Raw genomic sequence first — 27436 nt, forward strand, 5'->3', positions numbered from 1 at the left:
CACTCTAATTCAATGGAATTCGTGTGCAACATTGGTATTACATATCTCTGTACAGGAATCTTGCTATTTTGTCTTTTCAGTTTTCATTAGAGTATTAGTTCTTAATTCTTAAAGTAGATTTTAATCACGAAATACTTAAATTTCTTTGATACCTGGCAGAGAGCTGCAATACCAACGATCTACTCTTTGCTATTTCATACAGTTATGGAAATCACCAACTACATATCATTCATGTATATATAAAATAGTATTAAAACAGTGTTTTCATTTATTTCCTGTTTCTTGTAATCTCCTCCCATCACGTGCAGTGACATGCGTTGTCTCTCGCTGGTGAAGCTGGAGATGCATTGGACGTTGTTGGTTGGCTCCTCTTGCATTCTTGTTGCGCGGTAGGCCTATGTTGCTAGGCGCTATCCAGAGCTAGAGAAGGGAAGAACCCAAGCACGTTACAAATCTAAGAAATACTTTGTATTTTTATGTACCTTAAGGATTGTTATTACCGTGGTAAACTGGGGTATGTGTAGCACCTCCCTTTTTTTTTACCTGAACTGGTGTAAAGGATAGTTGATAGAGATAATCTTTGCAATTGAATGGATCGTAATTTGTAAACGATGTATGGAAATGACGCTTACTTATCCTTTCATCGTCGTGAAATTATATTTTACCGTCTCAGTCTGTACTGTAACTATATGTAGAAGTCGTTAAGAATTGAACTTAAATTTTTGTCATATGAGAATTTGATAAGCTAAATTCTATATCTTGACTAAGTTTTGTCGAGAAGCAGCCGATTTGGATTACCATATTTGCAAGCGAAGTTTGAATTAATAAGAAATTGTAGCGCACAGAAAATTTAGTCATTGCTCTAAAAGATTTCTGGGGAATAGACTCTAATTTTATGACAGACGGAACCATTTTTAGAAATATTTATATATATTTTTTGTAAGAATCGGAACATATGGCAATCCCGAGATATTGAAATACAGAAATATAATGGAAATAATATTAAAACATGTGGAATGTTTTAAGTCCCGATATTATATTTGATACTTTTTTCTCCCAAAGTAAAGTCCAAATAATTAATATTTATTTCATTGTCAGTTATTATTTTGTCTACTATTACAGATAAATATTTTCTGTTCCCGATTTTATAGAGGTGTAAAATAGAGTTGCTGTTTAGTTTCTAAGTGTATGTTTATGTTTCTATTAAAACATCTCCTTTTGTGTTTTTAATTTGTTTTCAGATGAAAACATAACCTATCTTTGTTATTAATGCAACAAGCATTTATGGTTAACTTGATTTACTTAATTTTGTCAAAGACTGGACTGTTTTATGATAATCCATCCGGGAAGCCTCTTTGCAGGCTTTTAATTCGTCACACCACCAAGAATTAAATGAGGATATGAAGAAGTGTTAAGTACCAACATGGACAAACAGGAAAGGACTAATCAAACAGAATATTGGCGGATTAGGATATGATTGTTTAAGTAAAGTGGATCATATTTACTTTTAAGAGTGGAGACATAACCACGGATATCTGTACATTATTTTAAGTTTATCCGAAGTGTGTTGAGGTTAGTGCAGAGGGGCACTTATTTAGGAATATGTACAAGTTTATAAGAACTGATTCACTAGGATTGTTTCCTTTTTTATTTTTCTTTCGTCAACTCACGTTTATAACGTTAATATTCTAGAGTAATAGAACTTGTTTAAAACTTTTTATGGGGAGTTCAGGCAGTGACAAAATAAAAAACACTAAGAAAATAGTTTATTATGTCCCACATTGTCCGTTAAGATGTGTGTTTAAAATAATACCAGTTTTGAATATTACAGTATTTTGAGGGATTAATGAATTTGACGCATATTTCCCGCCAATGTATATAATATTTGGATTGTGTGATGAGGTTACTGTATATACCATGCTGACAGTTAGTCAGATACGACAAGGTTTGGATTCCAAAACATGATCTAAAACTTAAACCTAAGTTACGTTAGCATCTTAAAGTATATAATAACGTATATTGTTTTATGTGCTGCCACTTTAGTTATTTTTATATGTTTACAATAAGTAATGTGGTAGGGATATATTATTCCACAAAATATTGTAGACCTACATTTCCAGTGACTATCTAATCTATGTAGTGATGAATTAATGGTTAAATTAATCAATGTAAATTTTAATTCGGGTGACATAAGCCTTTTTTCTATTCAGCGGTTGTATCATATATACATATTCTAATACTGTTACCAAACTAACTAGAAATGCTTCTAACCACTTATAATTTAAATAAATAATATGAAATATTTTATATTGTTCACCATTTACGAAACAAAAGAGCAAAATTGTTTTTTTCCTTCATTGAAACAGTGGGAGGTAGACATGTTCTGGAGTGTCTTGCCTATCTACAACGTCTGGTTGGGTGCAGATCTTGGATAGTAACTATGGCGACGACAACAACGACAACAATGACATGGTGACGACACACGAACACGTCCTACCTATTCCGTCCGTCCGTCTGTCCTTTTGTTCTCTCGACACTCGACGCACTAAGACTGGGGAGGGGGTCAAGGATTGAATTATTACATTGTTATTTCCGTTTTAAGTTTCCAGTCCCAAGTTATTATAATATTATTAAAGTGTTTGAGCATTACGTATTCACTTCTTCACAAGTGCAAAATATTTGTTTGTTGCTATATACTAACAGTACGGTCAGTGCTGCACACTCACACAGTCACACTACACATTGCGAGGGGTGTGGGGGCACGGGGGGCCCTCACCTGACTTCCCAGAACCAAGTCACAACACGTGTTTTCGAAAGAGAGGCAGACTCTGCCAGAGTACGCCGAGCCACTTGCTGCCTGTTCTCGGTGATGGAAAAAAATACCCAGCGAACCGAGCACTCATGTTGGTTGGGCGTAGATTTTGATACAGCAGCAAACCCAGGCATACAACAGTTTTCAGGCAGTTGAATGCACCCCCATCCGTACCTGCTGGACAATACAGCTCTCATTTCCGAGCCTGTCAGCATAGATCAGGACTGACTTTGTGGTAATTCGCAAACGAAAAGTAAAAGGAACAATATATAATTGAAAAATAGATCAAAAACATTTCACTTGTAATGTTCAGTGCGTTCATAATGTCCACAATGACCTTTATTGCTAGGATCTTGCGCATCCGCCATGATGCTCAATCAATAGAATGTAATCAACCATTTCATGCACAGGTTTAAAATTATTTGGCATTTTTTATGTGTATCGCTCATCGACGAAATCACTATCACTAACCCATTAATAGAATTGACATAACCTATTACGAATTATTTAGTTGAAACTAGGTTCCGATATGAGGAAACCAAACTCGAACATTATTATACTTTTAACGACCGTCTCGCCAAACCCTGCCGAAAATATAGAAACATTTTTCGTTTATTAATTATTGTTGTTTGGAATATAAACTGAGGTGAGAAATGTGTGAGCTATATGTTATGGCGCAGGTTCTGCAGTTCGACCCTCGATTCACGCCATTTCGAAAGACAGGTAGCATGCTTAACGCGAAAGTAACATTGTCCTCCTATGATGCCCATCCGATCGGTTTTTAAAAAAAACTCTCAATCAAATGACAGTTTCATAGGGGAAAATATCAAAAAAACTAATTTCCACCAATGTCATATTGAAGAGAGGGGGAAAAAATCATCGAAGAAAAAAAATTGTCTTCGAGAAATTAATTTTTATACATACACATCGTGTATATACTACAAAAATTACAAGTCCATTAGAGAATGGTTAGTATTCTGGATGTTAATTCTTCATATTACTGAGCACGAATCAGGTGTGTTTGCGTGTTCCGTAAATTCCGTAGTTACATTTTTGGGACATTTTTGGCGCATACAAAGCAACTACAGTGTGAACTACCACGGTATCCGCTACGGCCGTGCTGCACCCACAGAGAGAAATAATAACGTTATGATTATACCTGTCCTTCTACCACACTTGAACATTCATTGACAGTTATAGAACCTATGAAAGGAAGTCAATTTGTTAGTAATACATTATGTTTGTTCTTTTAACAGTACAGAGAAGGTAATTTACATGTTTGTAGACTTCCTTCTTCCATAATAATATATATAGAATTTAAGATTTACTTTATACATTGTTAATGTTGAGCACACGTTCTTTCTGGTTATCTCAGAGGAAACGCTTTAGATGTCAGTTTCTTCCAGTAGTTGTCACAATAACACTCAGTATTATCTAGTTACTTAAAGGAAAATGTTTTAAAAAAAGATGTCGTTCTGGTAATGTAACTAGGACCAAAACAATCGTTAGGCCTATCTCTCTAGTCACATAACATTTCTATATTGCCACTGATTAACAAATGAAAACAATTTGTCTGTTATAGTTTCTTATCGTTGATTCAAATCATCACGCTAACAATGAAACATATCCAGTGACATGATTGTTATATTTTTCTCTGTTTGCTTCATTCAAATTTTTGGGTTTCACTATAACAACGGGATATCACTATATATATAGAGCTCACAGAGCGACGAAATTTTCATGATCAACACGGCACTCGACAGTGCTTCGCTCGTTCTCTCTCTCTCGTGTTTTAAAAGAAGTAACCCAACGCCATGTAACGACTTTGCTTCTCATTTCCCACGATAGATCTCGATTATTCGGTCCTGGTCCACATATTCGAATATATGTGGCGCGTCCATGAGAATGCCGATCGTCCCCGCTGTCGTCACCAAGAAGAAGATGTACAGCTGCAGCCTGTCGATCACCATTGCGACGTACTTCCAGTCTTCCCGGATCTGAAACACCATTCGTTTGTCTGTTAGTATAACATGTCCTGCCTTGTCATTGCTTCGGCACAGAATTATGTACATCAGCAATGACACGCCAACACACATACAACAACCATTATTTATGCTCCTGAATGATTTTTTATAAACTTATATTTTCAGGTCATAGTTATTAATTAAGACTGGCATCGAAAAATTGTTTCGTGAAACAGCGCCTGAACTCTGACGTAAGTTTCACGTGACAACACCCCTCTCCGCGCTGTTCCCCTTCCACTAGCATTGTCTGTACTGTCAGCAGTGGCTCATTCTGTTACCCAATACTATCTGAATAGTGATTTGGTGTTCATAACAAATTTCTGAACAGCTGAACAAACTAAACTGCCGACTTCAAGGACTTCATCAGAACATAGTTGACATGTGGCAATGACGCGGTGAAATCTTTTTCCATGAAGTATGTGTGTATGTTTGTGTGTGTGTATCCAAAACAATTTTGCCATGCTCGACAAAGTTGGACGAAGGTACCAAAAAGTAATGAGATATATGAACTTTGAACGGCTATTGTAAATTGTCAAAACATGCATATAAAATTAAATTTCATTGTACAGAAAGTTATACCGGTGTTCTGATTTTACGGACGAGTTATAAAAACTGGCTGACTAAGAAGAAACTGCGTACTGAAGGATGCATTGGAAGTGGTGATGTATGGGAGAAATGTTCAGGGGAGAATAAAATATCAGATGATAGGCTAGATAACATTAAGATAATGGATCGTATGCAGAGACTTAGAGAAAGGCGGTAAATAGGAAAGGTTGGAGAATACTGGGTTTGTAGTGAAAGACTCGCCCTTGTGTAGTAAACTGTAAATGAATGAACGAACAAAAATTGTTTCTCTTTGACCTGTCATACAATTTCGTGGTGAAAATATTGTCAAATGTTGGAATGTTTATGATTTAACAGAATGTTGATAATGCTGTATGTACGGCTCGTAAGTGCAGCTAAATAACTTCGTACAGTAGAAGAAATAAATTAACATGAAACAGAAATGTCTGAAAATGTCTAAATAATGTCGTAAACTGGTTAGAATAATCTGCAATAAAATTAGAAATGAAAAACTGCCCAAATATGACTTAAAAACAAAGATTGTATTGCTTGTAATATATACCAACCAAAAGCTGTTAACAAGAACTGGAGCTTGATAATCAGAATATTTCAGCGTGGACCACTTTGTACACCGAAGGAAACTGGCGTACAATATTTCACTGACTTGTTAATTTTGCTTAAAAAGGGCTGAAGCTTCTGTTCCCAAACTCATCTCTTCCACAGGATCGTTTTGGCGGGGAAACTCGACCCGTGGACTTAATTAAATATCGGTTCTGTATAATGATATGTAATACGAGATAATTTATAGCCCGGCAATGGAAAACTAACAAGCAACCGCGTCGAGGCCGTTCTGTGGCCGTGATTACTTTTGGTTTCATATGCCCCTAATTTATGAGTTATCGTCACAACAAAATTTACTTTTAAAGATGCTGTCTTTCTAATGCGTGGTAGCACTTTCACGTCATTTTGCGTGAAAAAGATGCTGTTACTAAATACGTTTTGGTTAAATTTAGTATTTTTCAGATAGTGTAAAACAGTAGTTAACTCAGCTATGCAGAAAATGTATGTTTTTTTTTTTCAAATTCAAATTTATTTAAAATTTACATTTGAATGTACATTTGGATAGATACCCGAAATGAGCATATGCTCGTGCTCGGGTACAGTCCAGTAGTCTACATACATTTTACAGGGTTCAAATAATAATGCTGATGATATAAAATAATAGTAACAATAATAATAATAATAATAATAATAATAATAATAATAATAATAATAATAATAATAAATAAAAGACGGGAAGCAAATCGTACGCTTAGGAATAAAAAGAGAGATTACTTGAAGGAAAAACTGAATGAGGTAGAAACAAATAGTAAAAATAAAAATATTAGAGATTTATATAAGGCATAAAGGAATTCAAGAATGGATATCAGGCAAGGGTAAACGTGATCAAGGATGAGAATGGTGACTTGCTTGCAGACGCTCATTCAATCCTGAACAGATGGAAAAACTATTTTGGACAACTACTAAATACATAGGCCAAATAGGAATGATTGGGACGAAATTGAAATACAAACTGCTGAGCCATATATATACCGGAACCCACACTTTCTGAAGTCGAAATTGCGATAGAAAATCTGAAAAATTATAAGTCTCCAGGTATCGATCAAATTCCAGCAGAATTAATACAAGAGGGTGGAAGCGCATTATCTAACGAAATTTATAAGCTTGTACTTGCTATTTGGGAAAAGGAAATTGTACCAGATCAATGGAAGGAGTCCATAATCGTACCTATCTTTAAGAAGGGGGACAAGACTAACTGTAGTAACTTTCGAGGAATATCACTTTTGTTGACGTCGTATAAAATTTTGTCGAATATCCTTTTGAGAAAATTAACTCCATATGTAGATGAAATTATTGGGGATCATCAGTGTGGTTTAGGCGTAATAAATCGACTATTGATCAGAATTTTTGTATTCGACAGATATTGGAGAAAAAATGGGAGTATAAGGGTACAGTGCATTAGTTATTCATAGATTTCAAAAAGGCGTATGACTAGGTTAAGAGAGAAGTTTTATATGATATTCTTATTGAATTTGGTATTCCCAAGAAACTAGTTCGATTAATTAAAATGTGTCTTAGTGAAACTTACAGCAGAGTCCGTATAGGTCAGTTTCTATCCGATGCTTTTCCAATTCACTGCGGGCTAAAGGAGGGAGATGCACTATCACCTCTACTTTTTAACTTTGCTCTAGAATATGCAATTAGGAAAGTTCAGGATAACAGGCAGGGTTTGGAATTAAACGGGTTACATCAGCTGCTTGTCTATGCGGATGACGTGAATATGTTAGGAGAAAATCCACAAACGATTAGGGAAAACACGGAAATTCTACTTGAAGCAAGTAAAGCGATAGGTTTGGAAGTAAATCCCGAAAAGACAAAGTATATGATTATGTCTCGTGACGAGAATATTGTACGAAATGGAAATATAAAAATTGGAAATTTATCTTTTGAAGAAGTGGAGAAATTCAAATATCTGGGAGCAACAGTAACAAATATAAATGATACTCGGGAAGAAATTAAACACAGAATAAATATGGGAAATGCCTGTTATTATTCGGTTGAGAAACTTTTATCATCCAGTCTGCTGTCAAAAAATCTGAAAGTTAGAATTTATATAACAGTTATATTACCGGTTGTTCTTTATGGTTGTGAAACTTGGACTCTCACTTTGAGAGAGGAACAGAGGTTAAGGGTGTTTGAGAATAAGGTGCTTAGGAAAATATTTGGGGCTAAGAGGGATGAAGTTACAGGAGAATGGAGAAAGTTACACAACGCAGAACTGCACACATTGTATTCTTCACCTGACATAATTAGGAACATTAAAACCAGACGTTTGAGATGGGCAGGGCATGTAGCACGTGTGGGCGAATCCAGAAATGCATATAGAGTGTTAGTTGGGAGGCCGGAGGGAAAAAGACCTTTAGGGAGGCCGAGACGTAGATGGGAAGATAATATTAAAATGGATTTGAGGGAGGTGGGATATGATGATAGAGATTGGATTAATCTTGCTCAGGATAGGGACCAATGGCGGGCTTATGTGAGGGCGGCAATGAACCTCCGGGTTCCTTAAAAGCCAGTAAGTAAGTAAGTAAGTAAGTAAGTAAGTAAGTAAGTAAGTAAGTAAGTAAGTAAATAATAATAATAATAATAATAATAATAATAATAATAATAATAATAATAATAATAGAATAATCGTGACAGAAATGATACAAAGATTGTAATACAAAATAATTCATTAATAATAATAATAATAATAATAATAATAAACGTCCACACCTGCGGAGTAACGGTTAGCGCGTCTGGCCGCGAAACCAGGTGACCCGGGTTCGGTCGGGGCAAGTTACCTGGTTGAGGTTTTTTCCGGGGTTTTCCCTCAACCCAATATGAGCACATGTTGGGTAACTTTCGGTGCTGGACACCGGACTCATTTCACCGGCATTATCACCTTCATCTCATTCAGACGCTAAATAACCTAAGATGTTGATAAAGCGTCGTAAAATAACCTACTAAAATAAAAAATAAAATAATAATAATAATAATAATAATAATAATAATAATAACAATAACAATAGTGATAAAACAAAAATATTTACAATAATAAAATAAATACTAAGACGGATAAAATAAAATATAAAACCACTAGCGAGAGTTAACACAACTTAAATAAGCATATAATAACCGGAAAAAATGCCAAACTCGAAAATCAACAGAAAAGTTCGTTGTATCGCAGACGACAGCAACAGCCGTATTGACATTGTGTTATGCATTATTGGTAGTAGTGGGGAGCTGAATGTCTACGTAACTGCCGTTCTCTTCGAATCTTCTCGTACAATCATGGGAAGTTAATGCTGTAAAAACAAAATGTCTACGAGTCAAACTGTTCATTATTACCAGGATAAATACAAATAATACTGAAATGTATTAATCGATCAGTTATAGATCAGTTATAGATCTCTCCTTTTGAGCAAGAGGTATCATATCAAAATATTTTGTGAATGGCGGGGAAAATATAAATTTCAATAACTTTCTAGTGACAAGATATAGTGACAAGTACAATCAAGTGTATCTGTGGCGATGCTAAGGAATCATTTATTGGAGATATACACTGTTATTAATTAAGAAAATGATCTATTTATATTTATTACAATGTTTTATCTTATAGGGTACATGCATCAGATAAATACAATAAAAATTAGTACCATATAATGCTAGTAACACAAAAAAATTATAATAAAATTTATCAAATATCATACAAACATTTTCACTTTATTTTTAAACTTAAGAATGTGTAAATTGCTTAGGTCTGGATTATTTTTCAATACTGAATTGTATAGTCTTGGTCCATAATTCCTACTGTGTCTTAATCCAGCTGTAGTGTGGCATTTAGGTTCTGCCAAAAGAGTTGGGACATTTCTTCTGGTGTTATGTATATGTTTTTCAGTTATAAAATTCATTCGATTTTTGTGAAAATAAGTTAGAAATGTATGTTTATATATTTGCTCAATTTTTAGTACTTGGAATTCAGAATAAATAAATTGTGTCGGATAATCAAGTGGTTTATACAGACAAATTTTGATGATACGTTTTTGTAGTAATATTAATGGAGTTAAGATAGTCTTTGTCATTCCACCCCATCCTATTATTCCGTATTGAATGACTGATTGAAACAAGACTAGATAAACAACACGGAGAACATAGATAGGCATATATACACGAAGGGTTACAAAGTTGTGAATTGTTTTCCGTAACCTAAATATGTTACATGTTTATTCCATCTTAAATGTTGATCAATGACAACACCTAGGTATTTTACTTGCGTGGATTCTGTCAAGGAAGAGCAATTACATTCAATCAAGTTTATGTTACTGCAATTGTGTATTTTTAAATTTGTATCCTTATCGAGTTTGGTTTTTCTCAGACTAGAAGCCGTTAATGTAAAAGGAAATGCAGTTGTTTTCGAAATGTTCAATGAGAGCAAATTTTCATCTAACCATTTCTTAATTATATTTACACCTCTATTAGCATTTAGGTAGGCATCATTCCAATTCGATCCACTAAAAATTACGGCTGTATCATCGGCATATGCAAATATATCTCCAGATGTGTTTCCTATATCAATATTTAGCAAGTCATTGATGTATATGAAAAATAGTAGTGGGCCTAAAACTGTACCTTGTGACACACCTATATTTATATTACGAATTTCACTGTGTTGGTCGTTAAATTTCGTTAATTGATATCTGTTGCTTAAGTATGACTTAAATAAATTTAAAGCGATTCCTTTAATACCGTAGGCATGAAGTTTAGAAGTGAGTATATTATGGTCTACAGTATCGAAGGCTTTTTGAATATCTAGAAAAACTCCTAAACATTTTTTACCCGAGTCTAATTCTTTGATAATCCTTGATGTTACGTTCATAATAGCGTCGTCCGTGCTCATGTTAGTACGGAAGCCAAACTGCTTTTGACTTAATAGACTGTTTTTTTTCTAAAACATTAATTAGCCTGCTTTTAATACATTTTTCTAATAGTTTAGAGAGACTTGATAAGAGTGAGATGGGCCTGTAGTTACTGAGATTGCTTCTGTCACCAGATTTGTACATAGGTATTACTACAGCACATTTAAGATCAGTTAGAAATACACCTTGTGATAAACACAAATTAAAGACATGGGTTAGTGGTTTCGATATAGGTTCAATAATCATTTTGAGTGTTCTAGTAGTGATACCATCAACACCCGGAGCCACATTATTTTTTAAAGTTTTAGCAATAGTTATAATTTCTTTATCACTTACGGGAAATATGGACATTGATGATGATGATGATGATGATGATGATGATGATGGATAAGAAAAGGAAGAAGAGAGTCTTGTGTTTTTGTTTATTTTTGATGCTATATTATGTCCTTTGTTTGTAAAATGAGCATTAAATTCGTTTGCAATATCATAATGATTCTTAATAATTAAGCCATCTTTATTTACTATTTCCATAATTCTGCAGCTTTTATTTGTTGAAACGTTAGTAGCTTCGTTAATAGTCTGCCAAAATCTTTTGGGGTCATTCCTATTGTTGACAAATTTCTCTGAGTAGTAACTAACTTTCATATTTCTTATAACGCAAGTTAAGATATTTCTGTACCTTTTATATTTTTTTGATAAATCTTCATTCAAAGGTTCACGTTTTACTTTTTTGGCTAGTCTGTCTCTTGTGCGTATTGATTTAACAATACCCGAAGTAATCCAGGGTTTTATTTTTTTATATTTACTGGGTACATTATTACAAGTATGAAAGGTATATTTAGTTATTAGATCGCGGAGTATTTTGTAAAAATTTTGAAAACTAACTTCAGCGTTTTGGCAATCAAAAACCGTTTCCCAGGTCTCTGAGCTAATATTTGCGACTAAGTCTTGGTAATTAATATGTTGCTTGTAATTATTATGTGAATTTATGATGGGATCCTTAATAATATATTTAGTAGTGATAGTTACTAGTCCAAATACCATATAATGGTCTGTAATTGCACTATTATATACTCCAGATTTGAAATCTAAGTTAATAGATGTTTTGAAGAATATTTGATGAAGACATGCATTATATCGAGTAGGAGCATTTAAGTATTTCAAAAAACCATATTCATGCATAATATTCAAATATCTGTTGCTAGAGTTATCTAAATTGTGTTCTAAAATTTGAATATTAATGTCGGAGAATTGCAAATGATGCCGTTAAAACTCCTTCGGGGAATTGGGTAATATAAATGATAAAACATATATATGTTTTCTGGTTTTGACCTAAATTAGCGTTTTTCAGCCTTTTTAAACATGTGGCACAATAAAGTTGTAATTTAACTCATATAATCTAAACCAGTGGTCCCTTACTAGGTTGAAATTTTTTAATTGAAACATGTAAAGTACGGTATTTTTTAAAGTTGATCCAAAGTGAAACTTGTGGCGGAAAAGGTCACAGTTGGGGTTGTCCTCGGGGATCTCCCATTTTCTCATTTTAGGCATCTAACAACAACATTTCTCCATTCCATCAACATTCCATAGCGTTCCCCGAACGCCGGCTGGCAAAGAGAGGGCAATTAATAAGATCGCTGTGCTGGGTCTTAGTACCCCGCCCTGAATTCAGAATCAATTCAATTCAAAGTTGAACGATATTCTAACTTTACTGGCCTGGGAACCCTAGCTGTACATCTTCTCTCTGGATTGCACACCTACAATTTGTTTATTGAATTTTGATTCACTTCTTTTTACTACTTTTTCACTTTTACTTTTCAAATTTTTGCTACGACAACCTTTTCACTATTTTCATTTTCTCGCGGCACACCAGCGGAACATTCGCAGCACATTACTGTGCCATGGCACATTGGTTGAAAATGGCTGATCTAAAAATTCAGCATTTTCTGTAGATTTACATAATACACATATGTTTATACAGAGAAAATTGGATCCAACATGTACAACGCATGGACAAAAACAGGCTACCACACCCAGATCAGAACTATGGAAAGACTTCTCGACAGATACTGAGACCGAAACAGGCCACTGGGCCTATACATTGGATGCGCTATGATTATGGTGACATAGTTTATACTGTTATAAGTACTGTACTGCTATAAGCTGATGCGTTGGCCAGTGTCATGAATGCGATTAGCAGTGACCTTGTAGGTTGAGATGCGTGCATAGATTCTTGGGCACTAAAATTGTACTGTAAATGCCATGTAACAAATTTTAAATCATCTTCTCTTACTTAACATTTCCAGAAACATGTGTTCTGTTTTTCCAAGAATGATGAAAGATACTGTTCCCTAATTTTGCGCACACTTTCATTAATATAATACAAATATTTATTCAGATAGTTCCCCGACATCACATCGTGGTCTAAGGCGTCATGTCTTTGGATAGGTTTACGCAATGAGAGCTAGTTTGAATCTCTGGAAAATAAATTCTCTCATGAAATTTCGACCAGTGTATGGAACCCGCGCCCATCCAGAATCGTGATAAATTTTGGAAACTACTGTAAGTAGCGAAATCCGGTTCCGCAAGCCAGTTATAATCGTGATAACCACAAGTTATCGTCGTACAGGTTGTACGATTTTTCATCTCTGCTGAGGTACATGGACGTGAGGCCAGCAGTTTGCTGTAGACTGTCGCTCACAGGATTTATTCAGATGTGATTAAATTAGTATGTAAAATATTAGTGTTTTTATTTTAACCATGGTAAATATTTTTGTATTAAAGCTACTCAAAATAAGTAAATGAATCAAAACTTATCAATAGAGGTATAAATAATGGTAGAATTAAGACATTTTGATTCTGAACACTTGATATTTTCTGGGTAAGAGAGGCACTTTTCATATTTAACACGACAGAAATCACCTTTATCCATTAAAAACTTAAGATTTGTATCCTTAATAACTCTAAGAATCACGTGTAAAACTTTCAGGAAAATTCGTATTGAAATTGACGATGGTTTTGCATAAGTCTGAAAATAATTTACATTATGCGATCCTTTTAAAATATAATAGCACACACTGCATAGGCTTCTTATATTAATAGTGCTATATTATAGGTCACTCGCTATCTCATGAAACCAACGTTTGCATGCGCCGAAGCTTATAGCAAGAACCTTATGGTGGGGCTAAGTGAGCTCGCTAGGATACATGTAGAAGCGTAGTGAGGGAGGGAAGCTTCTCAGTCCACTTTTATCTTCTCCTGACAAGCAGGTAGGTTTTACGAGATAACGAAAGGCCTATAATTTGCTTCAAGATTGCTGGATTTGAGCAATTTCCATTTTAATGTAATTCTACAATGACGAAGGCATTAAATTATCCATGAATGTAGTTCTTTATTTTAAATGAGAATAATGCTTTCGAAATTCTTCTGTTTAATCAGACCTACTTAAAAATTCACTGAAAACATGCTTAGTTTTCAAATAATAGAAATATAGTGTCTCTAAGCTCTCACAGTGGCTAACGAACTCGTAAAAATCGGTCCTATGACCACGGTAAAAAATAACTTAGCCAATTACGGTAATTTACTCTTGAGACAGGTTCATATTCACTTCATTCATAGGTCACTTGTGTTTGGTTAGGGTGTAAGTGAAGAGTCTTGATTGCTGTCGCTCCTGACGATTTGGATACTCTGCTTTTTTGAGTTAGATGTTTTAAAGATTTTTGCGCGGAGATTGTTCGAGCCTGGCACCAAGTTCATCTAATTTCTCTTCAGAGAGAAACCGAGGGCTACTAGATCTTCTTTTATTCAGAACGGAGTCTGTTTTTTTTTTTAACTTTTCTACTAATCGACGAGTTGTGTTTCTGTGAGGGAATTTTTCACTTGGGAAATTACGTTGAAGTTCTTCCCCTCTGCGCGTGTTTGGCATATGTCTAAACTTCCCAGTAATAGGTAGGTAGATAATAATAATAATAATAATAATAATAATAATAATAATAATGTTTTATTTTCGCTGGCAGAGTTAAGGCCATAAGGCCTTCTCTTCCACTCAACCAGCCTTAATCAATACAATACATATTTAAATTACGAATATTTACACTACACTTAAAAGGTTCTCCAGCAATATTCTTCAGTTAAGTTTTAACGACTAGTAGACTACATACTGTATATATTTAAGTTTAGATAAACCTATAAGATAAAGTAGTAACTTAATTTATGAGCTAATTTAATTCAATCAATTATAATTAATTTGATATTTGTGATAGCTAGTAAAATGATGAACATTAATTTAATATAAGCTTACTAGAACCATGTTGCAGGGAGGAATATATATATATATATATATATATATATAAATCTAAAATATATTTCTATAATGAGAATATTAATGTAATTGCCATTAGAGGTTTTGTAAATATATTTAGAGAAATTAATGATAATAAGAATGGACAGATGTTAGTTTCATTATATGTAATAAATATTAATGAGCTATTAATTTGTTAAATAAGAATTTATGTAATTTTGACATAGGTAGATGGATGGATGGATAGGTAGGTAGGTAGGTAGGTAGGTAGATAGGTAGGTAGATAGTAGGTGCATGAATTAATGCATAGATACAGAGATGCATAGATGGATGGATAAATAGGTAGACGGATAATTACATAGATAGGTTGGTGGTTGGATGGAGATGGATGATGGATAGATGGATGGATAAGTAGGAAGATAAGTAGATAGATAGATAGATAGATAGATAGATAGATAGATAGATAGATAGATAGATAGATAGATGGTAGAAGGAAAGAAAGAAGAAAAGAAAGAAAGAAAAAGCTGAAGAGAAGGAAAAGAAATAAAGAAAAAGTGGGTTCATGATAAAAAAGGATAGATAAAGAGAGAGGTAAGAAAGAGGAAATGAAAGAAATTATGAAAATAATGATTTTTTGATCGTCATTTTCTTTGTAGAGGAGTAGAAAAAAAAATGCTTATTCTAATAAAATATTAATTTCCGTAAACATTTGATATTAATTTGCTGTATTGATAATGGTTTCCAACCTATAATTTTGTAAAATTATTACGGTTTTAATTATAAACTCTGTTAGTTCGTGAGTGTTTGTGTTGGGTGGTTTGCAAATTGAATATTGCAGTTTTTGTTTGTTGGTTTTAGAGTCCCTGCTCTGTTCTATTGAACGAACTAATTAATTACAAGTTTGTCTAAATCAATTGACAAATGTTGTCTGTGTAATGATATCTTAACAAAGCATAACATGAACTTCTCACATACACATGAGAGGTATAAACCTAGACCAAGTTCCGATATTGTGAACCACGAATTAAATTTGACAGAATATTTTTAAAATACGGAAAAGAAAATTACTTGAAGATAATGGAATGCATGTAACAGAAAGGTTTATCAATATTATCACGAGAGTTTCTCCACTTAGAGTACATCAATCGAGATCAAATTCTATATCAACATCCCATAGATCCATTATGACAGAGTGTCACCTGTCTCCCAAGGGGCCTCTTCCCTTCACGATTCCCCTAACGCATTATGCACCTGTTGTCTCCCCAACGTACTCATCACAACAGTGCAACGAATATATTAACTTCACAGCAACATTTTATGCGTCTGTGCACCAATGCTGTTCGGTGGCAGTGGTAACGAAAATTATTTCTGAAACGTTATTTGTAGCAGAAAAGAATTAAGTAGAAGGTGAACAGGAAGAGAATTACGTCTGTTATTTTCTGATCTGAAGAAAGCATGTAACAATGTCCCAGTTTAGATACTTTTTAATGTGTTGCAGTATTTAAATATAAATACAGCTTCTAATAAAATAACTACAGTGCATATCTGGTTGAGAAAAAACTGTCTACTGAAGGATGCACTGGAAGGAATGGTGAACGGGAGAAGACTTCGTTGCAGAAGAAGATATCAGATGATAGACGACATTAAGACTGTATATGGATCATATGCGGAGACAAAGACGAAGGCAGAAAATAGGAAAGACTGGAGAATGCTGGGTTTGCAGTGAAAGACCTGCCCTTGGGCAGAACACTATGAATGTACAGTGATGTCATTTTATTTTTACTAACATTTCCAATATTAACCTGCCTATACCTTTGGATTAACGGTTGAGAACAGGAAACACCGTTTGCTACACCCTTCCACGACTGGAGTTCGATGATAAATGGCATAAAATACAAACAAATCACTTTACTAGGTATAGGAGGGATGAAAAGTAGTACATCCATTTACGTAAACTAGGAAATATCGCGATCTTGAGTTTGATAATTTTCATTAGGTTTTTCTTTATTCAAAAAACAGTACAGTATTAACAATGAGTGTTTTTACTCACGAACTGAGCTATCCATTCGGACGTATTCATTATGCAGTGTACTGTATATTATATATAGTGTACACATTAGCGTACACTATAGAGAATGAAGTTAAGTTGAAAAATAATCATAATATGGATATTTAAACACATTTTTTTTTTAAATGGTGGCCGTTCATTTCGATAAAGACTTCAGTTCTTTTGTGCATATTATCGCACTATAGACTATTGTACCTAATTCCAATTACCAGTTTCGTCCTTCGTACTAGTAACTCATGTTGAAATAATTCTTTATCTACTCTATAAAAGAGTACCTTACGTACTGTAAATTCAATCTTCACTTCTGCCCGATCAGAAAAGATAAAATTGCTCAGACATGCTATCTACTGTTCGTCCAAGTGGTTTTATCGCAGGGTCATAGAAAGGGGGGGGATCATGTGACAGTTAATTACTTAACGAGGCCCTTTTATTTATATTATTTTAAACAGTAGTATAATATTACGTAGAAGTCCAATATTATTCCTAACAGAAATTAATGTTTTCAGAAAAGAGCTAAGACAGTCCAGGGAGGCGAGCAGAAACGGGTGGGGGAAACCGGGATGCAATGCAGGCAAATGGACGACAGTACCCGTGCGAAATTATGATTCAATATGGAAAACTATTTCGTCACTGGAAAACGCGAACATATTTCTGGAACGTACTATACTCACTAACTCAGTACTGCTTACTATGACCCTAAGGCGACTTTGACTGCATACGGAGCCTTGGTTCTGTATGGTGGACGGTTGTAAGTTCACTAGTAGAGGGGTGGGAGTGAAGTACATTAAAAAATTCGGGTACAACAAAAATTGAAGTAAAAATAAAATGATGTCCCTGTATGAATGAACTGTGTATATAAAGAATTAAAGCTGTAAACAAAATATTTCCATGATTTATAACAAGTAAAGGTTTATGGTAAGGATGTATCCCGTTCCCTAAATTATTTAATATCTATGTTGAAGCTCTTCTTACAAATTAGGAAAGGAAATGTCGGGGGATAAGTATACTCTTAAATGATAGATTATATATTCTCTCGATTTTGCATATGGTCAAGTAGTTATTACCGAAGAACAGGATGAAGTTTGATATTCATTCATTGTTTTATACCCAAGGGCAGGTGTTTCACTGCAAACCCGGCATTTTCCCTACTTTCTGCCTTCCTCTCAGTCTCCGCATATGGCCCATAAATCTTAATGTTGTCTATCATCTAATGTTTTCTTCTGCCCCGAACTTTTCTCCCGCTAACCATTTCTTCCAGTGCATCATCCTTCAGTAGACAGTTTCTTCTCAGCCAGTGACCAAACCAATTTCTTTTTCTCTTCCTGATCAGTTTCAGCATCATTTTTTCTTCATCCAGTCTTTCCAACACAGCTTCATTCCTTATTCTGTTTGTCCATTTCACACGCTCCATTTTTTCCATATCCCCATTTCAAATGCTTCTATTCGCTTCTCTTCACTTCGTCGTAATGCCCATGTTTCTGCCCCATACAATGCCACACTCCACACAAAGCACTTCACTAGTCTCTTCCTTAGTTCTTTTTCCAGAGATTCGCAAAAGCTTCCTTGGCCATTGCTATTCTCCTTTTGACTTCCTGGCAGCAGTTCATTTTACTGCTTATAGTACAACCCAAGTATTTGAAGCTATCCACTTGCTCTACTGCCTTATTTAGCATTCGCATGTTTACCTTATTTATTTTTCTTCCGATACTCATGATATTCGTCTCATTTTCATTTATTTTCATCCCATACCGCTCACAGCTGTCATTTAGTTCCAGTATCATATCCCTTAGTATCGTCTCCTCTTCTGTTAACAAAACCTTATAGTCAGTAGATCTTATGCACTTTATTTTTCTTCCTCCTACTATCACCCCCCCCCCCCTATGGTCTGAAAATAGTTCTTCTCTAAATCCTCCAATATTGGATATATGGCATGTAAATTGAAGGAAGTATATTGTAAATGGGGCTTAGAAATCAGTATAGATAAAACAGGATATCTATGCATGTGGAATAGACCAAGAGATCTTCAAATGGATGATGAAAATTATATAATACCGGCTTCCGAATTTAAACGTTTGGGATTTACATACATAAGAAAGAAATAAAAGAACGAATCCCTGAATCACGTAAGAAATAAACGTTTAATAATAATCTTCAATTTGGAGTAAACATAGTTGTTTTTTGTTCTTTAGTCAACTGTCCGAAGACAGGTTTGAATCTCACAAGTGATACTAACATGACATCACTTATGAGGCAACTAGGCCAGGAGATAAAGGGGTAGGGTGGCCAGTTTCTTTCTCTATCATGAAAATGAGGGAGAAGAGGAAACCCAGTGCCGGCACGTAGCCTATTCCTGTTGAATAGCACCAAGGGAGTCACCTGGCTTACTATGACTAAAATAGAAACTTCAAATATTTAATACAGTAATAAAAGGCACATTAACTTATATTCCAGGAGTTTGACACATCCCAAATACACTTTAAAAAATTGAATTACCTTTTTTCATCTTTAAAATTGAACACAGATCATAAACTTTTTTTTTATAGATATTTTAAAACAACTGCGTTATTAAGACTCTTATAATATGTATTAACATGCTCTGAATATTTCGCAAACCTAAGTTAAATTAGTGTACCAATAGAATGAAAAATGTAACTTTCGGGAAGAAAGAAATCAAAATTGATTTCCACCTTACAATGCAGTAGATGACAACCATTCTACGTCAAATCCATAGCCAAAAGTTTCCTTATTTAGCGTAAAAAAACTACCGTCAGTAGGATCAAATCTGTAACAATATAATTTTAGGAAATTTTTTTTCTAATTTCTCATACACTATAACAACCATCTTCTCATAAAAACATGATATATACGTGTACAAGTATTCTTAATATTCTGAAGGAAACTTTACTCTATGTTTTTACCAACACTGTTGCCGTTCTTGAAAAAAAAATCCTCGAATGATGTAAGAAAGACTTAAAGTTTTAAATGAATTGTGAATTATATAGAAGCCTATATTATTAACAACGGTCCAAAGGGTTTTGTGAAGAAAAGGAAGTGGTAGCAACATTTTTTCTGCAGTGTTGGAGTGCTGGGGAGGGTGCGGTCGTTTGGCGCTTGCGCCCTGCGCTCCTGCCAGGGCTGCACGGACCGACCCGGGATCAATGAGACACACATCCCCCCACACCCACCCTACAACACTCGGTCCAATTCCAACATGGCACACGGCCTTATTACCACGTCAAATATTATCGCATCCACACTTTGTTTGCAACCTTAAGAATTCCAAGTTTTCACGGTGGTAGGAAAACTTTTTGAGAATTTGCTTTTTTTTTTTCTTATGATATGAATGGAAAGTCGTTTGCCATGCAGAAAAAACGTTGAAATCCTAGCAATCCAAGATAAATTTTTAGTGGATATAGATATATTCGGGTTTTGTAGAATACTCTTTTTTCACCGTTAGATATACCATAATTCACAATCAACCGTACTTATCATCAGTGCAGTAGAAACGGAAAACTTCCGCATCGTACCAACTTTCCCAGAATATCAATTCCTTGAATGTTATGTTGATCAAGTGACCACTCGAATACCTGAAAATGCCACTGAGACCTGAATTTTCAAGTTTGGTCCTTGAAAGGAAACATTGTATGAAGCAGAATGAGGTAGAATAAAATTTTGATTATGTAAACGACTTATTTTAACACATTCACTGCAATAAACGTTGTCATCACCGGTGATAGAAAAAAAAATTGTGCCATCCGTCTATGTACAGCGATTTGTTCTAGTGTTTTAGAAGAATTTTGTTCACATTGTAAGATTAATTTAAATCGAGAATTGTAGACAAATTGTAATAATGTTTTCTGAAAGAGTTGAGTATTTAAAAGTATTTGACATAGCTATTTATTCTATACTGATTATAAGGTTTTCTTTCAAAATTTACTATTTGACATGAGGTAAAGCGTAAATTAATACTTTAATAGTTAGCACATCTAGCCGCGGAACCAGGTGGCCGGGGTTCGATTCCCGGTCGGGGCAAGTTACCTGGTTGAGTTTTTTCCCGAGGCTTTCCCTCAACCCAATATGAGCAAATGCTGGGTAACTTTCGGTGTTGGACCCCGGACTCATTTCACCGGCATTATCACCTTCATCTCATTCAGACACTAAATAACCTAAGATGTTGATAAAGCGTCGTAAAATAACCTACTAAAAATACTTTAATATGGGACAGGGATGAGATATGGTAACTTCCCCTTCAACCCTATTCACAAACTTCTTTAGAGAGAAGTGAAACAAATATTTCAAGATTACATTCTAATGTTTTACTTAAATGGCGTGGTTCTCCTTAACAAATTCCTCAAGGAATAGGAAGGTAAATAGTTATATGTACAGTATGTACATGCTTATCTATCATCGATAGAAATGGATAATTGAACGGATTCGAAAGGCCTTTCATGAGAGATATTTATAATTTGAATCTATGGCTAAACTGCTATGCTTCTTGAAGCACTCTCATTCAATCCGACAGAAGCTCAAGGAAATCTCCAATTATTAGAACTAATATATAAGTACAAAACAATACTTAGCTAGGTATCGCAGTAAAGTAGAGCTTAATTTATACAGATATTTATCAGGTGAGACTTACCCAGAATTGCGTACATTTCGCTTGTGATTACTGTATTTTCTAAACTGGTAGTGTTTTTGTTCATCACAATACTGCGTTATTAGGAGATTGTTTGTTTGTCATTTGTTATTTGGAGTGTTATGCTTGTAAATATGCCTTGAATATTCCGGATTTGAAGAAACTTTGTGCTACTTGTGGGCTAAAAAAAATGGAATACCAAGTGAAAAAAACGAACACTTCTGACATATTATTCTGTTTGAGTTTAATAGGGGAGCAAAGGCAGCTTGAAACATTCTTGCTGTGTACGGGAGAATGCCATCGGAGAAAGAACTATAAGACAATGGTTCTGTCGTTTCAACATACAACACCCGTTCAAAAGTTAGTGTCCATTCACAGATGATGATGATATACGTCTGGTGGTATAAAGATGGCGTCATGTGCTACGAAATTTATTCCTAGAAATGTAACCATAACTACTGACATGTATTGCAAACAACTCATTCGCCTTGTGGCCGCAGTTGAAGAAAAATGACCGGGAAGACTGCATAAAGTATTGCTACAATACGATAATGTAAGCCCGCTAACATGACGAAAGCATATCCAGAAGCTAGTTGGGAAGTGATTCCACATATTCTTTCGAGCTTGTGTCCTCAGACTTCCTTCTTTTCCTTTCTCTATCTATCAATCTTCAAGGGAACTTCTTTGATAAAGAAGATGCTTTACAAACTTGGCTTGACGACATATTTTAACTCCAAGCCAGCAGATTTTTTTTAGACCCGGAGTCGAAAAACTACCCCAGCGTTGGCAGAGAGTCATAGTGTAGGAAAAACTATATTACAGCGCTGATTAATTTCTCTATTCTATCCATCTCAAATAGAACCTTCTGTCACAGCAGCAAAACGCTACGAACTTGCATCAACGCAATAATATCAAATGTGTATTCAGATTTTAACTTGTGTTTTAAGACTGAACTCGTGTGGTTTTCAACTTGATATTGACAAATTTATAAAGAGAAAAAACATGTCAAAATCATGTAATTTATTTATTTTATTTAAAATTGCACATGGAAATAATACCGAGAATCGAATCGAATCTCGGACCATATGGCTGAGAAGCACAAGTGCTATTCACAACAGTGGCCATTTTTTATTAGGCATATTATTAATGTTATTATTATTATTATTATTATTATTATTATAATTATAAATTAAGTGCTAGCCACCGGCATAGCTCACTCGGCTAAGGCACTTGCCTGCCGATCCAAAGTTGCGCTCGGGTATGGGTTCGATTCCCGCTTGGACTGATTACCTAGTTGGGGTTTTTCTGAGGTTTTCCCCAACCGTAAGGTGAATACCAGGTCATTTATGACGAATCTCTGCTTCATGTCGCCAATACAATCTCGCTATCGCCGATCTGACCGACGCAGTTGATACAGGTTCGCTAAATAACAACTAAAAATTAATCGCCACGATGGTATAGTAACTAGAGTGCTGGACTTATAATCCTGTAGACCCCGGTTCGATCCCCGGCGTGCCCCCGATTTATAAGACTTGTGTTGAGCAAGCCCGTGGGCCAGGTAACACAGGGGTTTTCTCCGAGAGCTCTGGTTCCCCTGTGGCGTACCAACAAATCTCATCTCATCTCATCTCATCTCATCTCATCTCATCTCATCTCATCTCATCTCATCTCATCTCATCTCATCTCATCTCATCTCATCTCATCTCATCTCATCTCATCTCATCTCATCTCATCTCATCTCATCTCATCTCATCTCATCTCATCTCATCTCATCTCATCTCATCTCATCTCATCTCATCGCGGGTGTAGCGTAGACCAGCCACCTACGGCGCATCCTGGGCAACGACTCTGTCGGTAAATTGGTCTACACAACTCGTTTCATGTGGATGATTACGAACATTCAGGTATCCCCTTTTTTCTTGTCTTGTATGGAGGAGGGACTCGAAGGCTTACACTACTATTCCATGAATGATTAGGTAGCCGAACGGCTCTTACACAAGTACAGTACACCGTACCGTGAACTTCACCCTGGCTATGATATGGATGATGATGATGATAATATGTGAATTAATGATGGCGAAATGAGTTCGAGGTTCAACGCCGAAAGCTATCCAGCAATTCTGCTACAATTGGTTGAGGGAAAACTCCGGAAAAAATCCCAATCAGTTAACTTGTCCCAACCAAGATTTGAACCTGGGCCCACTAGTTTCACGGTCAGTTGTGCTAACCGTTACTCCACAGCGGTGGACTATCTAAGTACCTGCTATTAGTAAAAAAAATCCTACCAAATTCCTTTCTCTCGCATTTCATTTCTCATAGATTGGCAAGTTTGATGTCACTGGAAAGAACTCTCTCTGAATATATAAATATAAGTTATACTTGTACTACACCGGCCTGGATAGCGATTTTTCCGGAAATTTATGTAATTTTATTTTCTGTGCGGCGGATAAAACATTTTTCCTCTAAAGTGAATTTGCTATAGTGATAAATAACGTAATACGCTCTGTGATTATCAAGATTGACGTAAGATAGTTTTGTATTTTGGCAAGAATGCTGGTCGCTTGGTCGCATAAAAACATCAATTTAGTAATTTGTTTGTTCTATCCACAGGTTTCTGTGTTATCTATATTACTAATCGCATCGGGAATTGAGACCGGCAGGAACCTGTTATATGCTATAGACATATACGGTATATACTGAATATCACAGTATCACAAAATGCCAATGTCATTTGCCGCTATTGGGTGCAGAAACCGCTATTACGTTAGTAATGCGTACTTTCTTGTCCGCTCGACAAATGGTGAAACAGCTAATTCACGGCCTCAGCTCCTAAAGCAGGCATGTTCAACGCGGGTAATTCTAGCCTTTAAACGAGGTGCAACATTGAGATAGAATCTCAGAATTGCATGCAAGCCCATGCTTAAAAGACATTTTACGTCAGTGTTGCACCTCGGTTGAAAGCTAGAAAATGTCCGTGCTGAACATGCGCTTCCGAGATAGCCAATTAGCGATCTAGGTAGGTTTGATGTATGTGATTCTGCCACTGAATGTGTACTTTCTAGTTGTATTTGACAAGTAAAGTTTACCACGTTTTACAGTATCATAAACTAAATTCCAACACACGCCCTAGTGCTCACGAAGCTTCAGAGTCGCTTCTCAACCGTTGATAGGACCTAAATTATTGTAGGATTTTCGTGTATCATTCTCACGGTATTGTAATTACAAGTTTGCAAACTGGGTTTACTCTCGCTACTTCTTGCTTCAAAAGGCAACATTGTATAAGAAGTGTTTGTTGTTTAGGTGAACTTGCAAAACTAGTTAGAATCATTGGGATTTATTTAGAATGTTACATTAACTGGAAACCTTCGCCCTACTTCTCCACGTTGTTTGGACACGTAGGGGAATTAGGAAGTTCGTTATATACAGTCCAAACAGTTCTACTGTGCAATCATTTAAGGAGACTTGTCCGTTGATTTATAGAAAAATATGCCATTCTTCACCAAATTACGTAATACAGAAATTGAAATCGTAAAAGAATGATATTTGTTAATTGTTACATACTTATTGCACAGCGTACGAAAATATACAGGCTGTCCGACAAATCTCGCATCATAGGCGATATCATAAAATTTATAGTGTGCGGAATTGGCTCGACGAGAACTTCCATAATCGGTGGATAGGAAGCAGAGGATCCAAAGAATGGTCTCCAACATCGCCATACTTAAAACTCCCTTCACTTTGCCTTATGAGGTTATCTGAAGGAAAAAGTGTACGAAGTGAAGATTGGTGATCTGCAACATCTACGAACACGAATGTCGTGAAACTACCGCTGATATGTTACACTGCATTCTCAATAGCATGAAGTTTCGCTTCCAGACATGTTATGAACTTGGAGGCGCTCATTTCGAGCACATAGTTATCATTTTACCTTATGATACGGGACTTGTCGGACACCCTATAGATCTATTCAGTGGCAAACTTATGAAATGGTCATGAGTTTCTTTCAAAATGTAAACATGATGCTTAAATTGCACTTAGTAATTTTTACCCATATAACTTATTTTGAATGCATTGGCATGGAATGGAATTTACAGGAGGGGAGCATTATGGCCCAGCACTACGACCTGCTACGATCTATTACGCTAACTCTGAAGCTAGGCGCATTTCCAAATCCACACCGGCTGACTACACTAAGGTTCGCTGCATACTTAGGCTTTGAGCAGGCAATCCCCTCGTCCCTAGGCCAGCCCCCTCCGTGCGTCGCCAGCCGGCGATCGGAGAATGCTGGGAAATGATGAAATTGGGAAATGGTGACGGAATTATATATGTCTAATATGAGGAAAAACGGGAGACCCCGAGAAAAATCCCAACTGCGATTTTGAATGTACTACTGCCACCTTTACTTTAAAAACAACCCTTATTTAGTGACTAACTCTATATAGAGTGTTTTTCTTTAAAAACTTTCCCAAAAATTTTGATTTTTCATTTAGCCCTCTCACAAATGAGTTTTCCCGCCCTTGGTTTAGCCTATAATAGGCCTATGACTAATTTCACCTGACACGGCCCATTCACAATGAAAATTAAACATAACCGTAACATAAACACAGAAGTTTGCGCCCAGGCTACCAAATGGGGTCATTCACAATGATTCACATAAGCATTGACATAAACATTACCGTAAGACGTTAACATGAACGTTTGCAAACTCCGAACTTTCATGCTTATGCTTACGTGATTTGCAAACAGAACACAATCGTGGAGCGCTGAAGTATACGACAGAATGTGAGGAAATGGCGTCGTTATGTTTCCATGGTTACCAAGTATGTTTGCTGAAATGTTTATGTTCCCATCGTGAATGATCTTGATTTTACCGTAACGTTTATATTCTTAAGTTAACGCTTACGTTATGTTTAATTTTCATTGTGAATGAGCCTTTAGTTTCAACACGTAAGCGAAGAATATTAATTAACCCCATCCAGTGGTGTATTTCTAAACAGATAAGTGCCCTGGCTCTGGGATTTCGATAGTACCGGCAGTAGTTATTTTCGTCGTCGCCGTCTTCATCATCATCATCGTTTTTTAATTTTAGTTGGTTATTTAACGACGCTGTACCAACTACTAGGTTATTTAGCGTCGATGAGATTGTGATAGTGAGATGGTATTTGGCGAGATGAAACCGAGAATTCGCCATAGATTACCTTGGATTTACATTACGGATGGGGAAAACCTCGGAAAAAAACCCAACCAGGTAATCAGTCCAAGCGGGGATCGAACCCGCGCCCGAACGCAACTTCAGACCAGCAGACAAGCACCTTAACCGACTGAGCCACGCTGTTGGCTATCATCATCATATAATAATAATAATAATAATAATAATAATAATAATATCTTCATCATCATCATCATCATCATCATCATCATCATCTCCGCAGAAATATTTATGGAATGTCAGACAAAAATACATGGGTTCGTATCTAGATACAGCAAAGAGATTGTTAAGTCTGCGGAGTGTA

At 35.6% G+C, this 27436-nt stretch overlaps 1 protein-coding gene across 1 annotated transcript in view; it reads right to left on the reverse strand.

Moving 5' to 3' along the window:
- Positions 1-1749: 1749 nt before the first annotated feature.
- Positions 1750-27436, reverse strand: part of nAChRbeta1 (nicotinic acetylcholine receptor beta1) — a 584647-nt gene continuing 558960 nt past the window's right edge. Inside the window, exon 7 of the mRNA XM_069816523.1 lies at positions 1750-4809. Within this exon, the coding sequence (XP_069672624.1) occupies positions 4645-4809 (165 nt within the window). The 3' untranslated portion in view covers positions 1750-4644. The remainder of the gene's footprint in view (positions 4810-27436) is intronic.

The sequence above is a fragment of the Periplaneta americana genome, chromosome 17 (genome assembly GCF_040183065.1).
Source record: "Periplaneta americana isolate PAMFEO1 chromosome 17, P.americana_PAMFEO1_priV1, whole genome shotgun sequence".
Classification (NCBI taxonomy): Eukaryota; Metazoa; Arthropoda; class Insecta; order Blattodea; family Blattidae; genus Periplaneta; species Periplaneta americana.